Source organism: Grammomys surdaster, unplaced genomic scaffold (assembly GCF_004785775.1).
Source record: "Grammomys surdaster isolate TR1022 unplaced genomic scaffold, NIH_TR_1.0 125742, whole genome shotgun sequence".
Taxonomy (NCBI): Eukaryota; Metazoa; Chordata; class Mammalia; order Rodentia; family Muridae; genus Grammomys; species Grammomys surdaster.
The window spans coordinates 1,547,038-1,566,071 of record NW_021620574.1 but is presented as its reverse complement, the minus strand read 5'-3'; the positions used below and the strand labels follow the sequence as shown (position 1 = coordinate 1,566,071).

The 19,034-nt window shown below is 48.1% G+C and overlaps 1 protein-coding gene across 2 annotated transcripts in view; it reads right to left on the bottom strand.

Annotated features, from left to right (window-relative positions):
* Positions 1–514: 514 nt before the first annotated feature.
* The window catches only part of Arf3 (ADP ribosylation factor 3), a 27,305-nt gene continuing 8,785 nt past the window's right edge, over positions 515–19,034 (bottom strand). For both annotated transcript variants that reach the window (XM_028788294.1, XM_028788295.1), the window contains exons 2-5: positions 5,295–5,532; positions 4,099–4,209; positions 3,771–3,895; positions 515–3,273 (exon numbers count right to left, since the gene is read on the bottom strand). In XM_028788294.1, the coding sequence (XP_028644127.1) occupies positions 3,112–3,273; positions 3,771–3,895; positions 4,099–4,209; positions 5,295–5,442 (546 nt within the window). In that variant the 5' untranslated portion in view covers positions 5,443–5,532 and the 3' untranslated portion in view covers positions 515–3,111. The remainder of the gene's footprint in view (positions 3,274–3,770; positions 3,896–4,098; positions 4,210–5,294; positions 5,533–19,034) is intronic.

Below are 19,034 nucleotides of genomic sequence, written 5' to 3'. Positions count from 1 at the left end.
TACTGCCCGGATGTTTACCCTGTTTACTGTACTGCCCGGATGTTTACTCTGTTTACTGTACTGCCCAGATGTTTACCCTGCTTACTGTACTGCCCAGATGTTTAGCTTGTGTTTACTATAACTTTGCTACTGTTATGAGCCATAGTGTAAATATCTGATATGCATGATATCTGATATGTGACCCCTGTGGAGGTTGCAACCCGCAGGCTGAGACCCGCTGCCCTGAAGTCTACCAACAGGTGGTAAACGGAGGTAAACTGAGGGCAGAGCTCTTTAGGAGTTGGCCAGTCATAGAGCCCCCAGATGCTAGCACTTGATTCATTTAGACTTCCTTCAGGCTGTGAAGAGAAGAAACCACAAGCAGCGTTCCCAATAAACCTAAGCTCCTCCGTGACTCACTCTGCACGCGCTGAGGTGTGTCCCCCCACCTCTGCAGAGAAAAGGAAGGATGTGGAGAGGACCACACGGCTTCCCACTGCCTCACGGCTGCTGCTCAAGGACGAAGGGCCGCTGCAGAGCTGCGTAAAACAAGTTTAATTTCCAACCAGGGCACAGTCATTGCATTATCCCACATTTTTGAGCAAGGATAGAGAAGGCGAGTTATTAAACATGTACAGTCTACATTCCAGAGAAAGCAAAAAGAAAAAACCCACTTTAGAACTGCAGTACCACTGTAACACCACAAATTTTGGAGGTGGAGGGAAGGGGGGAGTCCCCTGAAAGAAAGGTAGAACAAGATCAAAAACTAAACCAACTTGAGAAAAGCAAGAGAGGGAGCTCACAGTAATGGGATGAAACACCCAACCCCTAAAGACGGATTAGGGAATGTAGAAAGCACCCCACCTCCCCACAAAGCCAAGGATGTTACCAAGATGTTACTGCCCCCTGCTGGACATGTCTGGAGCAACATGCACCAAGGCAACATTCAAGGCTGCTTTAGCCTGCTGAGCCTCAGGTTGGTCCCAGGAGGTGGAGAAAACCAAGAAGCTGTGGTAAGGGATGCAGGAGTGGAATGAAGTTTGCAATGGACAAAACCTATCTGGAACTAGCATCTAAGTGGGAAGGTCAGAAAGCGTGGCAGAGAAAGAGGCAAAGGTCCTCACCAATCTCAAAACAAAGAGAGTAGAAAATCAAATAGAAGACAAAACCAAAAACAAACCAAACAGGCAAAGTGGTGAGTGAACCGAGAAGGCAAACAGGCGCTCACAGCAGCAACAGAGCAGGGACTCAGAAACGGCAGAGAGAGTGAGGGTGACAGAGGGGAACGCAGGAACAGTAAAGAGAGGAGTGCAGGGAATGGAAAGAACCCATTTAAAATGAAACAGAACCCCTGGCACCTCCATGTAGAGATCGCGCCGCACGCACATATGCGCACACACACGCGTGCGCACGCACACGCACGCGCGCGCACACACACACGCACACACGCACACCCTCCAGGTCTAGAGCACATACCCATGTGGTCTCTGGGGTATCACAGCACTACCTGCACTGAGAGACATCCTAGAACCTCACACAGCTCTGCTGACGGGAGGCTGGGGAACCTATCAGCCTGCTATAGACAAAGGTGGCAGGAAACCTGGCCACAATGTGGAGCTCAGAACAGCCCTCTGGGAAGGGTCCCTCGGCCATGCTGCAGAGCCCAGGGTCCTGACCTTAGCAGAGAGGTTATGGGCAGCTGTTTTGGAGCTCAGGGCGCAGCCAGCACACACAGGAGCCCACAGAACAGCCACAGCTTCAGTGCGGTGACCAGGTCAGAGCTTCTGGAACAGGCGCCCTCTACAGACCTGCAGCAGCAGCTGAACAAGCAGAGAATGATGGTGGGAGGGCCCTGAAGATCCCAGTTCCAGCCTCAGCCATGCAGGGTCCTACAGCATCTACTCCAGCCCCACAGACCTATTCAGGGACAGGGTGAGGACTGGGGAAAGCTGCCAGGAAAGAGGGGGACAGGACATCGAGAACAACAGAAACTCATCTTTCCTGGTCCTGAACTAGACAGCAAACTGGAGAACGGGGTTGATACTGAGGTCGGCTATGGTAGCCCTAATCCATGGCTTCTCATCACTCTGCCTGGTCAGTCCTCACCAGGCCAGCAGAACTACTAAGGGAAAAAGTCTCTGACAGACAGAACCACCCAGCCACCAGACCAGAAGGCGGAAGCAGGACTGCTCCATGCCTTACCTTCCCTCCTGAGGGCAAGATGGAAATCTAGGCCTTCCCAGAGCACTCCCCACCCCTCAGCATGCAGGTCCCACTCACCCACCTCCCTCTGAGTTCCTGGAACAGATCTGAGGATGGTGAAGGAGGGTCGATACAACACTCTAGCCAGTAACGTGAGTGGGCTCCTTTCCTTCCTACTCATGAGGCTGAGCAGAACGGCATCTCCTTAGGAACAGTCACAGAGATCAATGCCATTTCATGTGCTCATAATGGTGGAAAAGGAAAGATGAGACAGACAGACAGACGGCTGTAGGAGCCCATCTATCCTAACATCTAGGAATGCCACCTGTAGAGAGGAAAGCAATGGGACCCACCCACATCCCCGTATCTCACCAACACAGAAGGGCAGGGGACAGGTTCTAGTGCGCAGTGTCCTGAGCTGCACTCTGCTCCCTCCCCTGACCCCACATATATATCTCTCTATACACGTATGTACAGGCGCACACATGCACGCACACACAGAGCCCGTGCAATGTCCATGTAAATAGGAGAGTGTAGAAGGAAAGGAAGACGGGAAGGAGAGTGGCCAGGGACATAGGGAAGGGACTCAGATGCCAAGAGCACAGCAACCAGTGCCAAACAGCAAACAAAGAGAACATCCCACTCTTCCTCCTGAAACCAAGGGGGACCACCCCACGAAACCATAACAGCTTCATTCTGTTTTAAATCCAGTAAATTGGAATGATTCATCATGAGGACAGCAGTTGGGGGCTGACCGTGTCAGTGCACAGGGGAGGAGGAGGGAGGCACGGAGGCCAGGCGCTTGCTGGGCATGTGGACATGATACCCAGGACCTCGGCCACACTTTCAAGAGGAAGACAGAGGGAAGCTGGGGTAAGGAGACAACAGGTATGTGTCAGGAGTCGGGGGAGTCAGAGGGGTGCCTGGCTCTCACTTCTTGTTTTTGAGCTGATTGGCCAGCCAGTCCAAGCCTTCATACAGCCCGTCCCCGCTGGTAGCACAGGTGGCCTGAATGTACCAATTGCGGTGACGCAGAGAGTGCAGCCCCAGCTTGTCTGTGATCTCAGCAGCATTCATAGCATTCGGCAAATCCTGCAGTGCAAGGGACACACACAAAGATACCTCAGCATCTTTCAAAGGCTTCTAGAGCACCCACTTGCCAGAGGCACACATACGACCACCTTCTCGTTAGCTCAGGAAACCCAGATTAAGATTTGCAGGAACTGCTCCTGGCCCAGTAGTCCCAGAACTGCAGAGCCAGGAACTAGATAGAGAAGAGGTGTGTGTGACTCAGATGACCAAACAATCAAGTCGGACTGCAGGAGCAAGGCCAGCTCTACTACAGTACAGGAAGTACCAGAAGGTAAAGACCTGAACAGACATATCTACCTACTAATCCCGAGGACTAAGATGCTGCTCAATACAACTGGGCTGGGGACAAGGCTGGGGCAGGAAGGAGCCAAGCGCGTCTCCTCCTCACACTTGCAAACGACAGCAGTGTCCCAGGCCTTTCATCCAAGCCCCAAGGCCCCATGACTCCTGTAGCCAGGATGCTCTCTCCCAGGTGCAGGGAAAGGGAGAAAGCTCACCTGTTTGTTTGCAAACACAAGGAGTACAGCATCCCGGAGCTCATCCTCTGCCAGCATCCTCATCAGCTCTTCCCGGGCCTCATTCACTCGCTCCCGATCATTGCTGTCAACCACAAATATCAAGCCTGGAGAGCAGAGAGAGCACGGGACATACAGGGATGATGGATGTCTCCTGTCCGCTCCCTCACCACACCCTCCAAACACGTGTTCCCTTCTCTCTACTTCCAGGAGCTGCATGTGGGCAAGGGCTGGCTACCCATAACTCAGAGAACAGCCATGCTCTGCACACGCCCAGCAATGCCAACCCCAGGAACTTTGTCTGTCGTACCTTGGGTGTTCTGGAAGTAGTGTCTCCAGAGGGGCCGAATCTTGTCCTGGCCACCTACGTCCCATACTGTGAAGCTGATATTCTTATATTCCACTGTCTCCACATTAAACCCTTTGGGAGGTAAAAAAGTCAATGGCCACTGGCCTCAAACACCAGACCTACAAATAATAACCTGATGAGTTTACTCCCATTTCTTTTCAGCTTTAGATGTGACACCAACAGCAGAAAGCTTAAGGGCTACTGGGGCCTTGTAGTCCTTGCCCTGGTTAGCCTAAAGGAAACCTAAAAGAACTGGAGAGACGGTGCAATGGTTAAGGGCACTTGTTCTCCCAAAAGCCAGGGTTCAAGTCCTGGTACCCACATAGTTGCTCACAACCACCCGTAACTCCAGTTCTATGGGGTCTGATGACCTGTCCTGACCTCCATGTTCGCTACATGCATGTATATAGTGCACACATATAGATACATACATACATACACACACACACACACATTCACACACACCAGGCAAAACATAAACACACATAAAATAAGTGTATGCTATATATTATCATAAGGTATGTATCTTTTAGGAAGGAAAATCGAAGAAGACAACAACAGCAAGCTCTGATTAGAAGGCGCACAGCTGCCTGGATAATATAAGCTACTGTTCTCCTCTTCTCTCAGACTCTGGTCCTCCAATCTACAAAGAAAGTACTCTATTCTAAGCCTTGATCAGTAAACTATATCTAAGCTAAGCTGTGGGGCGGACAGGCAGTGGGAAGCCCGTGATAGAAGCTACAGCACTGGAACCCCAAGCTCAGGACGATGACCCACAGCCCATGGTTGTAGCAAATATTCTCCCTCCAACAGGCAGGTCTTAACCAAGATTGCCACTGAAGATCTAAACCAAAGCAATTCCAGGCCCCTGGCAGGAACATCAAAGCTCTTCACCTGCTTTCCAAACAACACAGAGAACAAACCAACCCTAACGCCTGAGGGCAACTGTTGAGTGCCAGGCTACGGAAGTTCCCGCATCAGGGAGGGCCAGGGCAGGTGGGCAAACGGCAGCTCCAGCACCTGCCAAAGTTAAACAGACACTCTCTCTGAAGCCCACGAAATGTATGGGCTTGCCTGGGGAGAACAAGCCAGGTGGGAGATCTTGGAGCAGGCCCCCAGCCTCCTTCCCCTCAGCCCACAGCCAAGCTTGGGCTTACCAATGGTAGGGATGGTGGTGACAATCTCTCCGAGTTTCAGCTTGTACAGGATGGTGGTCTTTCCCGCAGCATCCAGGCCCACCATCAAGATGCGCATCTCCTTCTTCCCGATTAGGCTCTTCAGAAGGTTCCCAAAGATATTGCCCATGGTCTCAGTGGCTGCTTTAAGTCAATGGGGCCTAGGTAGGGGCAGTGGTAATCTGGCTTGACCCTGGTCCCTGGAATGGAAGGCTTGATCCTAGACAAAGGAAGCACAAATGCCTTACCATCGACTGTTTGTAAGGACTTCACATTCATGGAATTTGCCAAAGTCATAGCTGGAGTTCATTCACTACTGGCTAAACACCAGAAGGGACTGAATAACCAAGGCCCACTCACACACAGACTCAATGTTTGAGAGCAGAGGCAAAGCAGGAGGCATGTAGGACCCTTGCTATGCCCGTCATCCGCTGCAGAGATGGAAAGGCTGCTGACTTCATCTCTGCAGATCTGCACTGAAGTATCCAGGAACTTCTAGTTGGAGATTTCTAAAGTCATTTCAGTTTTAGTGTTCTCTGTTACACCCCAGAGCACTGCAAACCCATTTGCCTCTCCCTCCGCCAACCTTGCCCTAAGACTTCTGGGAAGGGCAGCAGAGTGGAATGAGGAGTGGCCCTGTAACTCCTGACGAGGTTCAGGCCTGCCAGGTTCCCAAGGCTTATGTTCTGCTTTAGTCAAGAGACTGTTCCCTCCTCGCCTGTAATTCCATTCCTTCCACACCAATGTAATTGAGGAAGTAAAACAGCAAGCACGACTCCTAAAAGAAGCTGGTCCCTTACACTCTGAACGCTGTCACTTGCTCTGTCTATACAACCGCATCCTGAGATGGGAGGGTGGGGAAGGCCTCCCGCTCTCTCCAGGCCACCCAGGGAGAGCCGTCCTATAAGATCACCTGCAAGGAGGTAATCACCTCGTCCCTCTATCTTCCCTAACCCTTCAGCCTGTTCTCCATAAAACAGCTAAAGTGATTTTAAAGGTCAAACCAGGCCCTTTGGTTCCTCTGTTCAAAACCTTTGGTTACTTCCAGCTCCCTTAGTAAACCAAGAGACCCTGCAGTGCTGCGTTCCTGAAACCTAACAATGCTTGGTGCAGTTCAACAATCAGATTTACTCTGAAGGTCTCTACCAGCCTTACTTCCAGCTCAAGCAGACTGAGTGTTCCCCAGGGGTTCACAGTGACCCTGACCACCCCTGCTAAACAAGAGCTGTGAGGCACTGCCAGGTGTAGCACACCACTGCCCTCAGCAGACGGCACACACGATGCACTCATTTCCTCTCAAGGGACGGGCGGCCACAGAATGCCTAGCAAGACAGATGTGCTAGCTCACACCTACAAGCTCCTCAATCAGGAAGTGGGACCGGGACAACCTGAAGTCCCAAGCCAGTTCCTCAGCAAGACCACCTTTCACAGCAACCCCACCCAAACAAACAAAACAAGCATTTTAATAAATGTTTCATTTAATAAATGTTTCATTGCTTTTATATCTACTTATCCTACTTAGGTATAGGGATTTTGCTCGCATATATTTCCGTTCCATCTGAGTCCTTGCGCCCACAGAAGGCATTGCATTCCACAGGAGGTATGAATGGTGTGAAGGTGGCTAGAAAGATGGCTCAGTGGCTAAGAGCACAGGCTGCTCTTCCAGAGGTCAATCCTCAGGAGGAACCACATGGTGGCTCACAACTATCTATAATGAGATCCAATGTCCTCTCCTGGCGTGCAGACATACATACAGAGCACTCATATACGCAAAATACACAAATAAATCTTTTTTTAAAAAATGAGCGACTGTGAGCTGCTATGTAAGTGCTGAGAACTGAACCCAGCTCCTCTGCAACAACAAGCACTCTTACCCAGAGTCATCTCCCATCCAACTCCAAAATGTTTAAGCTAGGGTCTCTGTTGCCCAAGCTGGCCCCAAATTCACTATGTAGCCAAAGATGAACTTGAACTTCTGATCTTCTCACCTCCGCCTCCCAAGTGCTGGGATTACAGGTGTGCACTACACCCTTGGCCTAGAAATGCACCTCTGAATCAGTCATGCAACGGGGGTTCAGAGCACCCACGCCAGCCAGCACTTCATGCCTCGAGAGCCATGTGTCAGCGAGCAGCTTGTTCAGCGACCATCATATACCAGCTGCTGGCATTCTCTAGAGTATGGAAACCAGTGACACCCTCCCCCAACCCAGAAGGTGAAGAAACAGGTCAGGACAGAGCGCATCTGAACCCACAAATGTGAGAGGTAGACAGCAAAGGATCCTAGTTACACGATGAATCGGGGAGTCTGGGGGAAGTTTAGTCACTTTTTTGAAACCTTCCTCAGGCTTGTTTTTGTTCTGTTTTGTTTCCCCTACTCCTCTGTAGCAAATTCCAGACTAGTGCACAGAAGTCAAATCAACAGCCCCTGGGGACCGAAGGACTAGGCTGTCTAAAAATAAAAAAGAACTGAGTGTAGCAGCGTTTCATCTTCAGACATCCCCAGACTCCCACTAATGAGGCAGGTGTGGCTTGCCCAGGTCTCCCAGACGAGCCCTATCTCGACCCACAAAGCTCACACCCCAGCAACAGGGCTTGTTGGACTTTAGGACTGACTCAATCCCAGCCATGTTGCCCACTCGCCAGCCCTGCTGTCCTTCTGGCCTCAACTCATCCAGTCAGGTCTAAAGCTCCTGCACATTCCTAAGGTGAGGGCAGGAAGGAGGAGGAGGAGGAGTGACAAGGACACTTGCCCAGCTACTAAGATCAGATCATCCCATCCTCGGCAACCTATGGTACCATGACCTCCACAACAAAAACTCTCTCCATGTTTCTTGGCATGGAGCAGAGAGATGGTATTTGTTGAAGATCTGTTCTTAGGCTCCGGCAGAGATCTTAAACCTGAGTGTAGCAGTGTTGTATCTGCAGAGACCATGTACTTCTTTCTCACCGTCCTTCATGACCAAGCTAGCACTGACTACATGATCACAGTGAGAACAGCAGCTGAAAGAGAAGATCAGCAGCCCATGCCCCTTGCTTGGAATCTCTAAATAACCCTCTGCTCTGCTTCTCTGTTCAACTGTCATGCTGAAGTTACAATTCAAAGTTGACCCTAACCTGACAACGGAGACACAGGCCCTACTGCAGCATCGTGAGGCGGAAGCAGGAAGGCCTGGGGAGAAAGAAGCCACCACGCTGGGCAGTGTTGGTGCACGCCTTTAATCTCAGCACTTGGGAGGCAGAGGCAGGTGGATTTCTGAGTTCCAGGACAGCCTGGTCTACAGAGTGAGTTCTAGGACAGCCAGGGCTACACAGAGAAACCCTGTATCATTTCTTCTGCCCAGTAGGACTGAGATCTATGGACTGACATTAGCTGACCAATGTGCTGTGAAGCTGGGCATAGTGATATACACCTATGATCCCAACACGTAAGACCTGGAGGCAAGAGGATCAGAAGTTCAAGGCTACCCACAGCCTATCTATCAAGTTTGATGCCAGTCTGGGCTACAGGCATTCTAGTTAATGTGTGTGGGTTTTGGTGGAGAGTCCATCAAGAATGAACGTCGCTGGGCAGTGGCGGCGCACGCCTTTAATCCCAGCACTTGGGAGGCAGAGACAGGTGGATTTCTGAGTTCGAGGCCAGCCTGGTCTACAGAGTGAGTTCCAGGACAGCCCAGGCTATAAGAGAAACCCTGTCTCAAAAAACCAAAAAAAAAAAAAAAAAAAAGAAAAAGAAAGAAAGAAAGAAAGAAAGAAAGAAAGAAAGAAAGAAAGAAAAAAAGAATGAACGTCGTACCAAAGCCACAAGCACCACATTTCCATGGTCACTGCTGGTCACTGTCACCGCATACCCAAATTAAAGGCTGGGGAGAGGGATACAATAATGGAAATAAATCCAAGGTGATGGACAAGCCACAGACAAAAGCCACAAAGCTGTCTGCTAAACCTGCTTCTCCAAAGCTACCCTGAACCTCTTAGAAAAAAGCCCTGAAAAACAGGAAGACAGTACACCAGAAGGAAGAGGAGGAAGCTGATTATGGCAAGGGTGGAAACAGACCTGGAGAAAACGGAGGGATTAAACAGACCAGACACAGAGAGCTAAAGTACTACAGATGACAACAGAAATATGTGTATTCAAAAAACAGTGTTTTAGACTGTGTGGGGGTGTGCCTGTATTATGTATGTACACCGTGTGCATGCCTGAGGATGCCGGAGGAGAACATTGGAGCCCATGAAACTGGAGGAGGTATTGATGGTTCTAAGTCATCTTTCTAGACCTGTGTGTACATTCTTTATAACTGTATCTCTAGTGACTATACAGTTTGAAAGGCCACCTTTTATTGTTTTATACAATATGGACATTTGTTTTACTTTTAAGTTATATCATTAGCACAAAGAACATTTCTTTGTGGGTCAGCAAGATGACTCACCCAGGAATGGCACTTGATGCCTTATCATCTGAGATAGATCCCCAGGACCCACAACCCACAGCAAAGGAAACACAACTCCTGAAAGTTGTCTGACCACCTCACATGTGCGGCAGCATGAGGAACCTACACACCTACACACACACACACAAGTAAATGTCATTTTAAAAGGGGAGCACACTCCATTGTTTTGGGGGAAACAAGTCATTAACAAAATGTCTCCCAAGCTGGACTGACATGGAGAAAACGCTTTTGCTTGCCAGTTCTGATGCACTTCTCTGGCTCGAGTAAGAGATTCCCTGATGTGGACACATGCAGTCATCACCTTGGCTATGTCCTGTGGAATGACTCAAAGATAATCTTATATCTCATTAACTTATGTGTATGTGCACACGTGGTGTGCCACGCACATGCACAGGTCAGAAGACAACGAGGGAGCTGCCTCTCTTCTCTCACCATGAGGATTCCAGGAACCAAGCTCAAGCCTTCACACTTGGTGGAAAGCACCCTGACCTGCTGAGCTAGCTCAGTGACGCCTAAAATTCGTTCTTATGCCCTCTTCCCTGTCCACCAGCACCACAGACTAATTATCTAAAGCCAGAAAGCTAGTGGACTGCAACCCAGTAAAAATGGCTTTTGCCTTTATGTACGTCAAGAGATCTGGATGGGGGGTGGCATCACTAACATGGTGATTTCCTACAAGAGCAACGTGTGTGAGTGTCCCTCCTCACACTCCTCTTCCAAAGATCCAGCCTTCAGACTGATGGCTCTGCCCTTTACATCTCATGTCCTGAACAATCACACTGGTGTACCAATGTTTAACCACATACTTAAGAAATGACAATCCTTACTGCAAACTTTCTCAAGAGTAACAAAGATGTCCTTGGATTGCTTTTAGGAGGAAGAGAGTATTTCATGTAACCCAAGCTCATAAACTGCCTCAAAGTTATCAGCTAGGGATGACCTGTGATCGTTCTGTCACTTGCACTACCACACCCAGTCCTAGGTGGCGGGAAAGTACTCTCCCAACTGCCATCCAAACCCTACCCTTCTTGAACTTATAGTGCCCTTTGAATTTTGATACTTTACAAGGAAGTTTAAAAATTCTGTACAGTTCATAACTGTCCCTCCTGAAATACTATGACTATTTATTAAATATCTTTATATATCTTTAATAAACCCAGATACAATTTAGCTTGGGTAGGAGGAGCTGACAAATCCTGGCCATTTCCACACACAGCTGACTCCAGAACTAGTTCAGGAACATTCTTAAAGGACTGGAGCAAAACTGGTGAGCTTTCCCCTTTGTTAATATGCAAATGAAGCTGATAAAGATTTAATTAATACCTGGAAGCCACTAAGCAGCTTCCTGCAGCAGCCAGGGTTTATCATTCCCTTTTAGCATAAATAAGAGTTTGACTTAGCATTCCAAAGGAGATGCTAGTTTCTGGCTTTCTCTATTTCTCTCTGCCTATAAAGATACAGTACTACCAGGCAGTGGTGGTGTACGCCTTTAATCTCAGCACTTGGGAGGCAGAGACAGACAGATCTCAGTCTCAGAGACCAGTCAGAGTTCAAGACCAGCCTGGTCTACAGAGTGAGTTCCAGGACAGCCAGGACTACACAGAGAAACCCTGTCTCAGAAAAAAACAAAAACAAAAAGACACAGTACACTGTCCTTGTCACTAGGATCACAAATCCTTGCCTATACAGACAATCATTATCTCTTTGGTTGTAAGCCTTGGTCTTTTTAGGGCTGAGCTGTGCAATTCCTTACACCAGAATGCATTCCTAAAAACAAACAATCTTCCTAGTGTGCAGGAAACTCAAGTTTGATCTCCAGGACTTCATATAACCAAAAATGCAAGCTTTCCTAGGGGATGGATCAAAACTCAAGGTCACCCTTAGCTATGAGCTGAGTTAGAAGCTAGCCTGGAACACATGAGACCCTGTCTCAAAGAAAAGAAAGGGGTAGGGAGAGAGAGAATAGAAAGGGAGGGAGGGGGACAAAGGGACAAACTCTGGACTGTTTTAATTTACTTTACAAGTTACTCTCCTTTACCATAATGGTACTCAGGTGTTAACAGGGCAAATGGCCAGGGTGGAAACAAGGTAGTAGTTAAAACAGAAAATGAGTAACTCAAGATGGAAATGGGCTACAGTAACATCTATGAGCAGAGCATCTTAATACTCTATTTGACATTCAGAAATTTTTATTTATCAGAGGTAAAAATAATTAAGAGCTCCAAAATGGGACCCGAATACCCTGTTTAGCACTGCAAGAGTTCAAGCAAGCACACCGACTAAGGCTCATCTGAGGACCACACGTACTCCCACCCCTCCAGTCTCACGAGAGGTAGACACCTATAGCTGTAGCTGGCTGTTCAGCCATCTTGGCTTATGTGTTTAGTCTCAACCTTCAGGGTGCTGTGATGGTCAACAGCCTAGCCAGCCAGTCACACTCCTCCCATCTGAATACAATGCTGGACCAAGCATGTGTCCTGAAATGCTTCAGAGGGGGAAGACGCTGGACCCGGCTCCATCATCCTCTTCAGGGTCCAGAGGAAGGCAGAAGAACCTTTCGACCCTCCACTGCCTGTCAAGACAAGTAAGAGCAATGGTGTCCCCAGGTCATTTTCAAGTCGAGGACTCTATCACTAATAGAAACAGTGTTTGAAACACAGATAACCACAAGACCAATCATTTAGGGCTCAGTGAGTCTGCATTAGTCTCCTGGACTAACTGTTGGCTAGTCATAGCTGTAATATATTTTTAGCTGTATTTTTTTGTTTTTGAGACAGGCTCTATGTAGACCAGGATGTCCTGGAGCTTACTCTGTGGACCAAGCTGGGCTTCAACTCAGAGAGATCCTTTGGTCTCTGCCTCGTAAGTGCTGGGAACACAGGAGTGTGTCACCACACCCAGCTGTTGCTGCTGCGTCCTCCGCCTTCATAATTCTTTTCTCTTGGAGTCAGGATTTTACTATAACCCTGGCTGGTCAGACAGAGATCTATCTGCCTCTGTATGTACCAACCATGTCTGAAGACATCTATACATTTTCCGTCTCATCCCAAGAACACAAGAACTTGCTGGTATCTTAGTAAACTGTAGAACTTTCAAAGCCAAGGAAGCACTTCTTTTGTCTGTCAGTCATACCTGACTCATCAAAGTGTACACTGAACAGGGAAGAGGGGACCAAGCAAGGTCTCTGCTGTAGAGCTTGCCTAGCATACAGAAAGTGCTGGCTTGATCCCATGGCTGCATACAGAGGGTGCAGCGGCACCCAACTATGGTCTCAGCACTGTAAAGATGGAGGCAGGAATACAACTGTCCGAGACTCCAGTTCTAGAGGATCCAATGCCCTCTTGTGGCTCCCACAGGCATTGCACACACAGGGCACACTTACAAAGATGCAGGCAAAATGCACAGCTTCATGGAAAATAAACTTTTTTTTTTTTTTTTTAAGTTCCTGGTAGCAAGCCGGGTGGTGATGGCGCACACCTTTAATCCCAGCACTTGGGAGGCAGAGGCAGGCGGATTTCTGAGTTCAAGGCTAGCCTGGTCTACAGAGTGAGTTCCAGGACAGCCAGGGCTACACAGAGAAACCCTGTCTCGAAAAAAAAAAAAAAATTCAAAAAAAAAGTTCCTGGTAGCAAGAGGTAAGAGGTAGCAGCAGAAGACAAGAGAGATTTAAAACATCAATATGGTAGGATTTATTGAGCACAGGCCTTAGAGGCAGAGGCTGGAGGATCACTCTGAGTTCAAAGTCAGCCTGGTCTAGACAGCAAAACAGTCAGGGCCAAATAGAGACCCTATCTCAGAAAAAAGTGTAACTTACAGGGTCTAATGATGGACTAAACATAAGAGGAAGAACAGAAAAGTCAACGACAATTCTTCAGACAGAAAAAGTGAGGAGTACATCTGGTAAGGATAAGGATGTTTGCTTTAAAACTTAATACAGATTTTTTTTAAATCTATTTCTATGGTGCAGGTGTGTGCATGTGAGTGACATGGTAGTGGTGGGAAGAGGACATCAGGTCCCCAGAGCTGGAGCTACAAGCTGTTGTAAGCCATCTGACTTTACTGCTCTAACTCGGGTCCTCTGCAAGAGCAGACTGTGCTGCTATTTTTGATATGCAAAAATATGAGGTCCAATGGACGGGGGAATCCAAGAACCCAGAAATCACAGTACAGACACTAAGTGAACCTTAAAAGGAGCAGGACGGCCTCAGATGACAGAAATTACTGGCTACCTCTAACACACCCTTTCTTCCCTTTCTTCTAAGCAAACCCCCATTTTGTTTAAAACTGAGGAGACACAGAATATGAAGTACATTTCAGCAAAGATTCTTCCTCAGCCTAGGGAATGAAATGACCTGGCTAAGATATGTGTGGCATCGCTCACTTCTCTTGTCAGTGCCTGGCTCACTAACAGTCATGCAGAAACAAACGGTCGCCAATGAGACTCAGGAAAGCTCCCTGGGAGCATCTTAGAATGGTTTCTTAAATCTTTAAGTAAAAACACTGGTGTTCTCTTGTCCAGCCTTCATTTGATTATACAAAGACAAGATGCTCACACCTGTAATCTCGGCACTCCAGAGGCTGGGGCTGGAGGAATGCTGAGAGTTAAGAATAGCTCAGACCGCCAGGCTGTGGTGGTGCACACCTTTAATCCCAGCACTTGGGAGGCAGAGGCAGGCGGATTTCTGAGTTTGAGGCTAGCCTGGTCTACCAAATGAGTTCCAGGACAGCCAGGGCTACACAGAGAAACCCTGTCTCAAAAAATCCAAAAAAAAAAAAAAAAAAAAGAATAGCTCAGACCACAGAGACCCTGTCTCAAAGAAACAACAAAATCAGCATAGGGGATGGCTCAGTCACTCAACTGACTGCCCTGAAAGCACAGGACCCAAGTTAGACCCCCAGAACCCATCCAAAAATAGCCAGCTATGGTGGTACACACTTGTATCCCCCATGGTAAGAAAGCAGAGACAAGGTTCTTTGAAGCTCACTGCCCAGCCAGTCTACACAGACTAAAGGGTGAGCTCCAGGGCAAGAGAACCTGTCTCCAGGAGACAGATGCCATTCTTAAGGATACCCACAGTTGCCCTCCAGCGTGCGCACACACACACACAGAATGGTGCACAGAAAGATGGCTCAGCAGGTCAACACACTTGCCACTAAATATGACAACCTGAGTCTGATCTCCAAGGTTATCCTCTAACGTTGACATGTGTGCTATGACAGTTGCCTTCTCCCACATACAGCAATAAATGTAATTTTTAAATTTTGAAAAACATTAGCTGGAACCCTGGAACAACAGTCCAGAGGCTAAGAGCCGGATACACACTGAGACCCTATCTCAAATCAAAACAAACCCCAACTCCCAGGGGTCAGAAAGAAAACTTAGCAGAAAAGAGGACTTGTGGCTCTTGCAAGAGGACCTGAGTTTACTCAGTATGCACATGGTAGCTCACAACTGCCTGAGATGCCCTCCTTCTGATCATCATGGGCACTAGGCACACATGTTGCACACATGCGCACACAAACGCACACACACAGGCAAAACACTGACACACATAAAAATAAAAAACCTTAAAACAACAACAAAAAAATAGGACAGTGAACAAACATCACCCTAATCAAAGAAAATAAAGAGCACATACAAACTCTAAGTGTTGTGAGGCTGAGACAGAGGATCACAATGTAGGCCAGCCTAAGCTACATAGTGAGACTCATAACAGCTTCCCACCCAACAAATAATAAAAACAAACTAGATAGAGCAGAACAGGAGAAACTGGGCCCTTTAAGGACAAGCCAGTGGATTAAATGTAGCTGTATACTTCTGTTTAAAAGTTACATATAAAATATACCATCTCACCTGTTTTCAGACGTACAGTTCAATGACATTAACACACTCACACTGCTGTGCAACTGCCACATTATTCATCTCCAGACTTTCTCAACTTTCCAGAGTGAGCCTATATCTGTCAAACAAGCGTGCAGGTTGGGTTGCAGCACTTGCAGAGAGTGTGCGCATAGGACCCTTGCTTCCAACTGCAGCTGAGGAAGAAGCTTCCTCCCTCTATGCAGCCACTGGCAGTTACCACTCCTTGGTGTGTGTGTCCACATTGTGGAACAATGTGGAGGTCAGGGACAATTTTTAATGACTGGTTCTTTTCTTCTGCCACATAGGTTCCAAGGATCAGACTCAGGATGTCAGGCTTGGTGACAAGTACCTTTTTCCGATAAGCAATCTCACTGTTCCCCTTCTATACTGATTGGTCTGTCAACTTGACACAACCTGTAATCATCTCTGAAGAGGGAAACTCCACTGATAAAGTGCTTCCATCAGATTGGCCTGTAGGCAAGTCTGTGAGACACTTGACTGATGAAGATGGAGGAGGAGGTCCTCGCCCACTGCAGACTGCATCCACTCTGGCAGGTGGACCTGGCTTATACGAGAAAGCAGGCTGAGCAAGCCACGGAGCAGGCCAGTAACAGCACTCCTCCATGGCCTCTGTATTAGCTCCTGCCTCCAGGTTCCTGCCTTGAATTCCCTTCATGGTAAACTACGAGCTAGAAGGTGTCAGGGTCTTATCCTGGCAACATAAAGCACGACAGCTCTCCTCTCCCTGTATCAGGAGCCGTATCTGCCTTCTGATACCCGGCTTACTTCAACCACATCTCTTACTACTTTAGTAAAGTCAAGGACATCCTCAGCTACATATCAAGTTCAAGGCTCCCTGGGCTACATTAGATCCTCTCTCTCTAGCTGGGTGTAGTGTGGTGGGATGTCTTTAATCCCAGAATTCAGGAGGTGAGGCCAGAGGATCTTTGTGAATTTGAAGCCAGCCTAGTCCACATAGTAAGTTCCAAGCCAGCCAGGGCTACAAAGTGAGACCCTGTCTCAAACAAACAAACAAACAAACAAACAAACCATAAAATAAAACCTCTGAGCCAGAGAGATGACTCCATGGGCAGTCACTGTGCTGTTTTAAGCTGGTTAGAGTGGCACCTGCCGTATTTCATGTGTATGGTGCTATGTCTGTATGTATGACTGTGCACCATGAAGGTACCTGGCAAAGGACAGAAGAGGAAGTTGGACCCCTGGAACTGGAGGTACAGACAGTTGAGTTGTTATGTGGGTGCTGGGAACTGAACCTGGATCCTCTTAAATTAATGCTAAAGCCATCTCACCAACCCCTGCTCTGTTCTCTATTTCTTAAAATCTGAACATCTTACAACTGCTCCAAATCCAGCTGTTCTGTGGCTGCTGTTATCTCCAGCAGCAGAGAGCCTAAACACTACGCTTTCCGCTCTAGAACAAAAATCACAGAACTCGGTGCCTTAGACCCTCCCTCAGCTGTCCAATGGCCAGTTGAATTTGAGCAGCAGGAGAGTGAGCCCCAGTCTGACACTGTGGGCTCCAGCCTGACACTGTCTGGATGGCTAAGAACCAGAGGATGAATCAGAACCAAATACAACTGGAAAAAAAAGTTCATAAACTGATTCCTCGTGACATTTTGTTATCCTCATAGATTGGTTCCCAGCAACCGATGGGAGCAAATACTGAAACCCACAGCCAGACCTTACGCAGAGCTCCAGGAACCCTGAAGTGGGGAGGAAGGATTGTAGGATCCAGAGGGGTCTGGACACCCTGAGAACAAGGCCCATAGAATAAACTAAGCAGGGTCATGGGGGCTCACAGGACCTGAAGCGATAATCCGGGAGCCTGCGTGGGTCTGCGCCAGGTCCTCTGCATCTGTTCTGGTTGTTAGCTTGGTGTTCCTGTGGGACTCCTAACAGTGCGAGATGGCTGTCTCTGACTCTTGCACTTGCTCTTGGAACCCTTTTCCTTCTACTGGGCTGTCTCACCCAGCCCTAATAGCAAGGATTGTGCTTAGTCTTAGTCTAACTTGTCATACTGTGTTCAGTTGATATCCCTGGGAGCCCTGCTCTTTTCTAAAGGGAAATGGAGGAATGAATCTGGGGGAGAGGGGAGTGGGAGGAGAACTGGAAGTGGAGGGAAGGGAAACAGTGGCTAGGATGTAATATAAGATAAAGAACAGTAAAAAAAAAAAAAGGAAGAAGAAGAAGAAGAAGAAGAAGAAGAAGAAGAAGAAGAAGAAGAAGAAGAAGAAGAAGAAGAAAACAACCAATATATCCGTAACTTTGGGTAGATAGTGGAAAAGCCTTAAAACCAATCTGAACCCTGGGTAGAGATCAAGACGGAGCTCGCAGTGAACAGGTCAAACAGAAAACCAGAATCTGGACAAGGCCAAGCACTACAGCAGAAACTAAGGGGGGCTGGAGAGATGGCTCACTGGTTGAGAGCACTGGCAGCTTTCAGAGGGCCCAAGTTCAATTCTCTGCACCAATATGGCAGCTTACAACTGTGTTCACCCCGTCCCAGGAGATCAGACACCTTCTGACCTGCACATGCACAGCAGGCATATGGTACAGATATGCGCACAGCCAAAACATTCATATACTCTATTTTCTTCTGTTTAAAGTGCCTAAAGAAACAGAAAAGTACAGTTAATCCAAACTTATCTTATTTCACTTTCCACAGGTGAAGCTTCCTAAAGTGCCTCTGACGCATTCGGTCACAAAGCCCACGGGTGCCTAAGCAGGACTTGCAGTGACTAGAGCCTATGCCAATCAGCTCAGGTTTCTGCTGTCCTAGTGTAATTTTCTGTGTATGCCATAATAGAAGGAAGGGTGGGAGTCCCTGCACTGACTCTGAGCCCTTCCTCAGCAGAGGCTGCCATATGCTTCATGTCCCTGCACAAGGCACTAGGACTGACCTGCAGTTACTGACACACGCTGCCAACAGCTCCACTGAGGACCACAGGACATCTGTAGTGTCAAGCAGCAAGGAACCCACCTGTGGCCCCCAGTCCTTCTCCTGAATCTGACAAACTAGACAAGTTCTCAGACTCTAGTGTTCCTGAGGGCTGAGAGCCTGCCAAGACAGAAGGATGTGCATACCTGTAACCATGGCACATGGGAGGCAGAACCAGGCCACTGTGGTCTATATAACTCAGGACAGTCTAGAATGCACACATTCTTCTCTCAAAAACGGTCAAGATGGTTCATCAGGCAAAAGTGCTTACTACCAAACCTGAAGATCTGAGTCCAATACCCAGGATTCACATGGTAGAAGGAGAAAAACGACAATTTGCTATTCCACACACACACTCGAAGTGGCATGCATACCCACACACATACACACAGTGGCATGCACACTTTCTCTCTCTCTCTCTCTCTCTCTCTCTCTCTCTCTCTCTCTCTCTCT